General features: G+C 32.2%; 1 protein-coding gene across 1 annotated transcript; it reads left to right on the forward strand.

Moving 5' to 3' along the window:
- Positions 1 to 4,673: 4,673 nt before the first annotated feature.
- LOC137835268 (gamma-glutamyl hydrolase) lies at positions 4,674 to 8,979 on the forward strand. The gene is made up of 10 exons (XM_068643696.2): positions 4,674 to 5,133; positions 6,159 to 6,245; positions 6,656 to 6,745; positions 6,903 to 6,997; positions 7,178 to 7,238; positions 7,402 to 7,491; positions 7,611 to 7,673; positions 7,790 to 7,881; positions 8,640 to 8,732; positions 8,811 to 8,979. Exons 1-10 carry the CDS (start codon positions 4,798 to 4,800, stop codon positions 8,842 to 8,844), a joined length of 1,041 nt encoding a protein of 346 aa, XP_068499797.1. The 5' UTR covers positions 4,674 to 4,797; the 3' UTR covers positions 8,845 to 8,979.
- Positions 8,980 to 10,890: the final 1,911 nt, after the last annotated feature.

Raw genomic sequence — 10,890 nt, forward strand, 5'->3', positions numbered from 1 at the left:
TCTCTCTCTAGGGTATACACCTCTCTAATCTCTCTATCAAATTCTTCAAGTAATTAGGCCTGACATGTCACTCTTCACACTCCTCACAACACTCCTAGGAGCCAAGGGTTCTTTTCAACTCCTCCTTGACCTCCATTCTCAATCTTTGTAAAAGGCGTAAGTGTTAGTCACTCTTTGATAGGATTTCTTGGAGTGCAAGGTGTACTGAAATAGGGTTTTTCAGCTTTGGTTGTATTGTTCTTGTAGGTTTCAAGAACTGTTGTGTTATAATTGTTTGGAATTGGTTTATAGTGTATTTCACCTTGGAGTGAGGTGAAACTGGATGTAGCTCTTTATGAGTGAACCAGTATAAACCGTGCTTGCATAAATCTTCTCATCCCTGCACTTCTTTTCTTGATTAATTGATAAATCTGTTAAGAAATAAATTTGTTCATTAAAAATTGAATCTGTTATTTCTGGGCTTGTTCAAACTATTTTTCTTTGATCAGGACAATTCTTTTAATCGTACATAAAGCTTGTTGAATCTGCGTGCTATCTGGGTTAAGGACAAACTATTTCCTAATAAGCTTCTTGATAAAGATTTATCTTCTTTAAAAAGAGTTTAATCAAAGGATTTGTACTTGATCTGATATTGCAATTTTTGTTCATACTGCTGTTGTGAAAATCACTCAATTGTTCTTCAGATTCCTTGTTTGATCTTAATACTAATCTGAACAAGTTCTGGTTTTGTGTTAAAGTGTTTTGAAGAATCAATTTGTTTATTCTAAAATCAATATGTTATTTTTCCTCTGATATACTGTAAACCAGTTTGTGTTGGCGAAAATTTTATAACTTCAATTCACCCCTCCCCTCTTGAACTTAGACACTAATAGACCCAACACCCCGTACTCCTCTGAGTGGGCTATGTCTTTGTCCGTTGCCCTTGTGATCGAGGTCTTCACATAATATGGGCTGACTTTGTGGCTCTGAGCATAACACTTTGAGTTTACGAATTCGCTCTCACTGTGATAATTTCCCCTTTATCGCCTGAAAACAACATGGTCATGTGTGGAGTCAACACAATGGCTCCCAATTGATTAAGAGTTTTATTGTCGATGATAACATTGTAGGACTTGTCTGCATCAACGAGTATGTACCAAACAAGCACGATTTGGTGTGCCTTGATCGTGTTGAACATTATTAGTAGGTCAACGTATCCTCTTGTGTGCACTCTCTCTAATATGAATCTGGGTAGGATTGTATGGTAGAGGAAGGGATGTCCAGCTTTTGGAAAATAGAATAATGTAGAATGTCAGTTGAACTGCTCTAATCAATGAACACCTTCCTTACTCACCAACTGTCTATTATGATTGTCACCACAACTAGGTCATCCCGTTTTAGATAACGAATGAAGAAGTCTTCCTTTGTGAAAGTGAAGGCGGGTAGAGATCGGAGCGGTTGATAACAGAGTTTATACTCTGAAGGTACCTCCTTCTGGTCAAGCTTGATGATCATCCACCTGCAAATCCCCCTATAATGGTGTTTATTGTTCTCTTGCCTCTCTAAATCTTATCAAGGTTGATTTTCTTGCTCATGCTCAAACTCTGCAACCTCTTTCTCATGTTGGACAACTTGACCTCAGCCTTGAATTTCGTCATGAAATCCCCTACCTCGGCCTCCTCGCCACTGGCCTTGGTTGTGACCTTGACCACACTAATTGTGTTGAGTTGTAAGATTGGGGTGTGCTTGCTGCATAAAAATGATTGAGAGTGCCTGATTGCTCTAGTTCTTCAATCAAATCAAACATAAAATCCTCCTCGATCGTGTGACCCACATTTTGATGGTAACTACACCACTTCGTTGAGTCAGCGGAGGGGTGTTGGTTGCTGAAAAAGGTAGTCGTAGTAGTTTGAGGTTGCATGCCTCTCGAAGTACTGCGTCCTAACTTGTATTCAAGGGGGTGTAATTTTTAAACTTTCTCGTTCATCTCCTCTTGAAAGGTTGGGTCGATGTGGATGGGGTCAATGACTTCATGATTTTCCTTCTAGCTTCAGCATTCTCCAAAATGTTGATGTATCGGGCTGCAGATTGTGAACCTTGTCCATGTCGATGGGAGAATCCATGAAGAGAGTGTCTGGGAACTTTCTCGAACAAAGTCCTACCAGGAGAGCATGCATGGGCACAACTGGATGGAAATCAGGGATGTTCAACGACGCCTTGGCTAATTGAGCCATGTATTGTCGCAAGGTTTCATTCTACCCTTGTACAACATTGTGTAGTGAAGCCAAGGTGGCGACTATAATTTTGCAATCGGTAAATCGAGTTAGGAATATTGCACGAAAAGTTTCAAAGGAATCTATAGAATTCGTGGTGGATAGTAGTATCGTTTCAAGGCAGCTACCGAAAATGTAGTTGGAAAGAGCCTACAATGCACGACCAGATCTTCTGAGAACAAGTTGGTTTGCCGCGAGTAGGGCTTGATGTGGGCTTTTGGATCCAACCTCCCGTTGTACTTCTTTAAACTTGGCCACTTCCACTTTTGGGGCAGTCGGGTTCCCATAAGGTTGGGCGTAAAAGGATGAAAACCCACCAAGTTCGCCTTCATCGTCTTGTTCAGGGCAGGGGTTGAGACTTCCTTGAAGGGTTGTTGATCATAACCCTGAGTTTCCCTCCATGATGACCTCGGGACCGAACATGCATTTTGGATTGATGGGTTGAGTAGGTGCTTGGAAAGAAAGAGCTGGTTGGGATTTGGTCGTGTGCTCGGCCTATTCACCGTGAGTAGTCTGGCAATCATTGTTCGTTGTGGCGAGTTGCTCTTGTAGTGCCTACATTTTCACTTGGTGTTGTTCCTTCTCTACTCGATGTTGTTCTTTCAGGGATTCTATGTCCCTATCGATCTTGTCCTACATATGGTCGAGTGCTCTCTCCATTGCTTTTCACATGTTATCCTTATTTTTGCGGTGGAGAACCTCAATTTGGGTCGTCAAAGTGGAGAACCTTAATTTGGGTTGTCAAAGTGTTGTTTGTTGGAGGATTTATTTTCTCGAGTTTGTAGAATAGGTTGAGATCTTGTCTAGTTTTTCAAGATTTGTGGACCAGGGAAAAGTTTGACCTGACCCCCATAGTGGACACCAAATGTTCTTACCGAGAATTGGTGTGAGAACAATGTAAAAAAGATGTAACTTCTCTATGAATCGAGTTTTGCGATATTGACCCATCACAAAGAAAGAAGGGAGATTCACATGCAAAAAACTCTCTAACGTTGAAGTTAGTACAAATCTTTGAGATTTATGAGTATAAATGAGTATATAGAGTTGAGTAAGTACTTTGTGAAAAGTATTCATTATTATAGATCTTTGTCGATTAAACATTGATGAAGCACTAAAATTGTTATGTTGATAATAATATAAATGTTTGAGTATTAAGTACTTAGTTATCGAGTTAAATAAGTTATCGAGTTAAATAAGGTAAATGTATTATGTTAAATGTATGTTTGGTTCCTTTATATAATATATTAATAATATTGGTCTATAATTGAAGGAAAATATATTGATAACATGAATCTAAATAATAAAACAAATATGTATTTTCATTTCCAAAATTATATCCATTAATAATAAAAGACATACGAAATAATGTCACTTTCAAAATACAAAGCATTGAAAAAATCTAACATTGCTAACATGTTACAGCAACAAACAAGTGGTTAAAAGTGACAATTTGGCGACCTTGAAATCGCCACAATAAATCTTATTATAACAAATGTGATAACTACGAGAATAGATCTCATAAAGCATTATAACAATTAAAAAAAAAAAATAAGTTGAAAAGTTTGTTTAGGACTAAAAAGTAAAAGCCTGTATATGTTAGTTTTCCTTCATATAATATATTAATAATATTTGTCTATAATAGATGAAAAACATATTAATAAATATTATTTTTATTTTATAATAAAAATAAATATAAATATATACAACACTAATAATAATTATAATTTTCGATTTTTAACATATATAAAAAAAATCGTACCTTCTAAAATTTGGGATCCTAATCTGTAAATACAGGTACTACTTTTTTTCTACTACTTTCTCTCTCACCAGAACCCTTAAATATAAATTTTGAGTTGTAATTTAGAAACATTATTAAAAGAAATAAAAAAATAATAATTTATAAGCAGGATAACTCTATATGTGGTCACAAAATTATTTCCTTTTTATAGTGCTTTTTCTTTTCTTTTCAGTAACATGTTAAGATTTCATTTTTTTACATGCAGAGAACCAATTTTTTTCCTCAATAAACTTATTTTAAAAAGATTCTACAAATAAACATGTGAGAACATTACTCGTGGAATTCGATTTTTGGGAGTTAAATTTACAACATGAAGTATTGAGTGAATTTTTAGTATTCTGCATTTCATAATTGAAAATTTAGCTTCTGAAAACCGAATTTTGACATGTTTTTATTATTATGAAATCTATTATACAAAATTTAAATTCTCAATATAATCTTAAGATTATTATTAATATTTTATTGCAAAAGGGAATGGATTCCAGATCCGATGAATTTTATTAAATTCAAATAAAATCTTCAACTACTAAAAAAATATTTTTTTAATTCTTAAGATAAATAATAAATAAATTTATTTGTCACATGTTGATTTGCGATCTTCTTTTCCAGACAGGTCTATTGAAAAAATAATATTAAAAGACAGTGAAAAAGTAAATAATTACATTGACACGTGCCAATTACAACCATAAATAGCCACACTCCTTAGCCATTTTCCTTCAAGCTACAACATCAGTCCATTTCTACACCATGTCAAACGACAACGTTTTCAGCCTTTTCTTTTTCGTTACCCTCTTCACATGCCTTGTCGCTGCTATTGCCCAGGATGGCCACATTTTTTTGCCGAGTCAGCTCAACCAGGACAACTCACTGAGTTCGTCCTCGAGTTACGCCGCAGCCGACTCAAAGCTTAACCAGAGGCCGGTGATCGGAATCCTATCGCACCCCGGCGACGGATCCTCCGGCCGCCTCAGCAACGTCAGCGACGTTTCATACATCGCGGCCTCCTACGTGAAGTTCGTGGAGTCCGGTGGTGCTAGAGTTATTCCTCTTCTCTACAACGAGTCACCTCAGAACCTTAACAAGGTAAATCTTGTCAAAATTATATTATAAAATACATAAGGAATAATTAATACCAAAAAAAAACAATTCACGTGATTCGTCTTTCAAATAAATTATAATAAAAAAATCGACAAAAAAAGGTAGGAGTATCAATTTAAAAATAAAATCTGTACCAAAAAAAAAATATAAATTTTAGTTAATAATAAAAGTGTCTCCTAATGACCAACACGTGATTATTGTGTATTATTTTAATTCATGAAAAAGTATGCATAATACTACTCTTTCTTTTAGACTCAAGACCTTTTGGCTGTCGGATATTAATTATTTGGGATAATAAAGTTTGTTTAAAGAGTCTAATTTTATAAACGTAACGAGACTTGCTTTTATAAATTTTAATTATATAATAACACAAAATAATTAAGAAAATGTTACAAAATTAAAATTTAGAATCTTGATATCACTGTAAAATATGACATATCACTTTGATACATCCAGATCTAACAATTATCTACTATTATATAAAAATATTATTAAAAAATAAAAATAATATCTATGGGATATAAAACCTATAAAAATGTGTTGGAGATCCCACGTCGATTAGAGATTAGAGTCTTTCATAGTAGATAAGTGGGTGCAAACCTCATCTCATTGAGCCGATTTTATGAGGTTGAGTTAGTTTTAAAGTCCAATTCTTAACAAAATGAAGAAAAATAAATCTAAAATATAAATAAAAACTTATTATTAAGAAAAATCAAAAGAAAAGTACGAAATTAACAAAAAAATCTAGACCAATATCAAGTCCGAATAATTATTTCTTTTGAGCTTTACCTTTACAGCAAAAGAATTTATTATTTTAAGATGAAGAATTTACTAGTAAAAGGATTTATAAAATTATTATTTTAAGATTTTAGCATTTAGGTTATATCTTAGTTTCTTGAAATGGAGTAATGAAAAGTGTTTGAAATGTATTTGAATAGATGTATTTGGAGGAGAAGAATAAAGTTGAGATATTGTAGGCTAAGTTCCATTTTTTGTTTGATTTGTTGCAGAAACTGGATTTGGTGAATGGAGTGCTCTTCACTGGTGGGTGGGCTACATCTGGTCCATATCTCCAAACTCTTCAATATGTTTTCAAGGTACATCATTATATTTTCCTAATAACTCTCTAAACTGCATTAATTAATATCATCCATAATTTTCTATTTTAATTTTCAGATTCCTGGATCAAATCCTTTTCACTAGTAGGGACTTGTGGAAATAGATTTTAAAACAAAAATATGGCACCTTTTTTTTTATTTTGTACCCTTAATGAGCATTGATATTTGCTAACAAAATTGTATCCATATTTTTCACAAAATCTAACTTGTCATGGGAGGAAAGTTTTTTTAAAAGTTCATTTTTTATCCTTTTTTTCAACAAAAATAATCCATAATTCTTTTTTGCATTTTTCCTCTACTAAGTTGCATATTGGTAAATTAAACTTTTTTTATATTAAACTTTAATATTTAAAAATTATTAATGGAATTTGTTTTATTTATGTGTGTAGAAAGCTTTAGAGAGAAATGATGCTGGAGACCACTTCCCAGTACTAGGCCTCAACTTAGGTGGAAACCTGCTGATAAAGATTGTAGCTGATGTAAGTTATCTTCATTGTCATTTTTACATTAGGGGTGTGAAATGTATATTTTTCTAATATTTTCTCTCATTTTTTTATTACTAATATTTTCCCTCTTGATTTTTGTTACATTTTTGTGGTGTGGTGTATTTATGTTTTTAGTTTTTCATGGAAACAGCAAGGTGATGTTCTTGAAACATTTAATGCATCGAGTTTGCTAAGTTATCTTCAACTGTGGAGTAGTGCAAATGATGAAGGAAGTCTGTATCAAAGGTAAGTTATCTACATTATAAATTTTCAATCTATGAAGAAACATGGAAATAACAGTATATGAATTAATTGCTATAAACTTTTTAATATTACAAATTAATTTTTTCAATAAATTCATTGATCTACTACTATTTCATTTTTTTAGAATGAAAGATTAAGTTTAACAATTTTTTTCTTTTATAGATTTCCTTCAGATTTGTTGTCACTGCTGAGCATAGAAACTCTTGTGCTGCATAATCATAAAGTGAGTTTCTGTTGTCAATTACTTATTTATATATTTGAGGCTTCAATTATGACATAGTGAGTTTTTTTTTCTTGTTTCCTACACACTTTTAATAATTCCTTATAATTTTATTATATATTTTTAAATTCAGTGATGTAATATTAGTATGTTTTTTACATGACAGTATGCCATAACCCCGCGCAAGCTTCAATATAATAGAAACTTAGGAAACTTTTTTGACATTTTGGCCACATCCACAGATAGAGATGACAAGGTATTTATTAAATTAGTGTTGTCTTCTCCTCATCTTAATTAAACCTATTTTTCTTCATATTCTAATTTCTCATTACTTTTGGTTAAAATTTCTAACATTATCATTAATTATGATTTTAGATTTTTGTTACCACAGCACGTGGTAAGAACTATCCTGTGACAGTTAACCTATGGCAACCAGAGGTAATTTATAAATTTGCTACTACTTTTTTATTTTTTTATTAGTAATTCTCAATTTCATAATTTAACAATTTTATATTTTAATTATATTGCACCTTTCTACCAAAACAATGTTGCAGAAAAATGCCTTTGAATGGGCCACATCTTTGAAAGCTCCTCACACAGAAAATGCAGTTCGGGTTACTCAGTCCACTGCAAACTTTTTTGTGAGGTTAGGACACATCATATTTTCTTCCATTTTTTAATTCTCTCAAGTATAAGTGGTTATTTTAGAAGGGTGAAAGTTGAAGCAATTATGTCTACTTTTCTTTCTTTTGTTGTACCCCTTTTGCTCTCTTTCTTCATACCACTAGTTTTAATATGAATGGTCATTTAAGAGTCTGAGATCCAATTTTTATACACTCCATCCACTTGTGAAATGGTTAAGCTTTGTTACACTCTACAAAAAAAAGAAGAGAAAATATAGTTGTTAAACTTTCTTCCCCTTATGATTATTTTTGTCTAACAGAAATTGTATAAGAGTTTTAGTTAAGGAATTTACAAAATACATTCTTTATTAAGTGAGATTACATTAAAAATGACATTTTTAAGAAAAAAAAAATCAGATTTAAATTTTAACGACAGTGGTTAACGTTTTTTCTAAAATAATCAATGTGTCATGCTGAAGTATGACTTTGGTTATTTATACAAGATTTTAGATTGAAATCTTACTATAGACAATGAATCACTCCATACAAAAATAATGTCAATATGATAAATGATATTGTTTAGTGCAAAACTATTATATCTTTACTTATAATTCTACTATCATTGGACAATGCCTACACCAACAAGGTTAGTGTAATGATTTACATTGTTTTTGTTAGTTTGTATTATAGTATATGTTTTGTTTTTGGTCTGGTGGTTGTGTTTGAACATGTAATTGTGAATGGTTAACATGTGTGTCATCTTGATGAATTTTGGGAGCAGTGAAGCTAGGAAATCCTCAAACAAACCTAATGCTCAAGAAGTGCGAGACAATCTCATCTACAATTACCAACCCACTTATGGTGGAGCTGCAGGGTAAGTTAATCTTTCTCACAGTATCCATTGCCTTGCACATAGCAAAGTTTTTACATAGTTTCATTTTGCAACTTGCAGAAAAGGATACGATCAAGTTTATCTCTTTCAGTGATTTTGTGCACCATAAATTATGAAGGGTGGATGCATTTTGAGGAATAAAAATTTGTGCACGGTGATGCTTGTTATATGTTTAATATCAGGGCAATGCTCTGCTTATCAATGAGATATATATGTTATTGCCCCCAAACCTTAGTGTTTTCTCCTGTCTAAACTTATGTCTATATCTTCTTATCTATTCTTGTCTTGGGTGATTTGAAAACAGGGGTTGTCTTTGATGCTTTTCCAAATACATCAGATATGTTTGTATACAAAACAAGAAGCAAATAACCAATATTTAGTCCAACATAATTATGTAACAACAAATTTGATTATCTAAGACCCAATATTAATTATACGGAGTTAAATACACATTATTAATTTACTTTCTGTATATGCACATCATCTATCACTGATGTGAGTTGTTCTTGTGTAATATATATTTCTGGAAGTATTTATTTACCACCACCATGGTTATTTTTTTGTATTGTATGTTCAAGAGTTTTTAAAAGATACTAAATGCGTTTAAGATTTTGCAAAGAAAAAAATTGCCCACCATTTTCATTTCTATCAAATTAATCATGTAATATTTTAAATTTTTTATATATTTTTGAAGTTGTTAGGAATCCCAAATATGTTTTAAAGTCCTACATTATAAAAATAAAAGACCCATAAACATATAATTATACGTTTTAGTTCAGAGATGTATATCATAATTTTTTATATGATGTACTATTGATTCATGACTCATGACTCCTTAATGTATTAATCTTCTTATATCTCTTACAAAAATATCAAGAAAAATCTCTTTTACTATTCTAATTCTTTTATTCTATTTTTTTTTATTTTCTTCTTATTTCACTCTTTAATCCAAATAAAAACTAAGAGTTATTGGTAAAATATTATTAAAATTATGAAATAATTAATAAAATTTGTTTCATAAGAAACCAGACTACAAATTATGTGATGTTTAGTAAATTTTAACAAAAAACTAATGTGTGAAAAATAATATATTACTTAAAGTTTGTGAATAATATTTTGTAGATTCTATGTTGAAACTAAGTTCCTATTGATAGGAGTGTAACGGAATTTACGTAAGAGGACAACTTGAATTATATATTATGTGATGGAAGAGGTCCAAGCACAAGCCCACATGCAAGTCCACCAAAGGGTAGATTTGGGCCAACCATAGAGTTATGCAAGAGGATCCAAGAAGACGTTCTTTTACATGTTCAAATGCCATAAACTTTAGTGTAGAGTAGACTTTAATTTCTTGTCAAAATTAGCATAGGAACTTTATTTGTAATTTTCTTAGAATTAATTTTGGCACCTAAAACACCAACCTAGATAAGAGTTTCTAAAAAAACCTCTAAATTTACCAAGGCCGGTCTAGAAAGCCCATGGAGGGGGTGAGCATAAAAACTAGACACACCCCTCCCCATGTGCTCATTTGTGCACCCATGTGCCGTGTGCACCCATGTGCTTCACATTTACATTTCATTTGGCTAGTATTAGGGTTGCATTATGGGTCTCCTTAGCATATAAAAGAAGGAGCCTACACCTTGTATTTTCAAGTTTATTGTGAGTAAAGTTATGCTGCCATTTTGTGCCAAGCTTTGCTTCTCCCTAGAACTCTAGGCTCTAAACTTCACATCCTTCACCTCTCCTTGGACTGACCGAACCTCCCAATATTCATATACCTCATGCACCTTCAAGATCAACACCACTCTTAGGAGGATCTTGCACACACTCATACATAGCTTTCGCACCATATCTTACATGATTCAAGAAGATCTTCATAAAATTTGCCATCATTATCATTATGTAAATAAAAAAATATTATAAAAATAGGTGAACCGTTTCCATGTTTACCTGACTTACCTATTTTATTTTACCGTAATATATCGTTTAAATTGTCCATCAGGATCAATTTTATGGGTATCGTGGCATATAAATAATCTTACTATAATGAAACTAAAGAAAAATAGTATTCACTGAAAACACAATTAAATTAAAAATAATTTTAATTCCATTTTACAAATATATTTTATTAAAAACTCCC

The sequence above is a fragment of the Phaseolus vulgaris genome, chromosome 5 (assembly GCF_051622355.1).
Source record: "Phaseolus vulgaris cultivar YP4 chromosome 5, ASM5162235v1, whole genome shotgun sequence".
Taxonomy (NCBI): domain Eukaryota; kingdom Viridiplantae; phylum Streptophyta; class Magnoliopsida; order Fabales; family Fabaceae; genus Phaseolus; species Phaseolus vulgaris.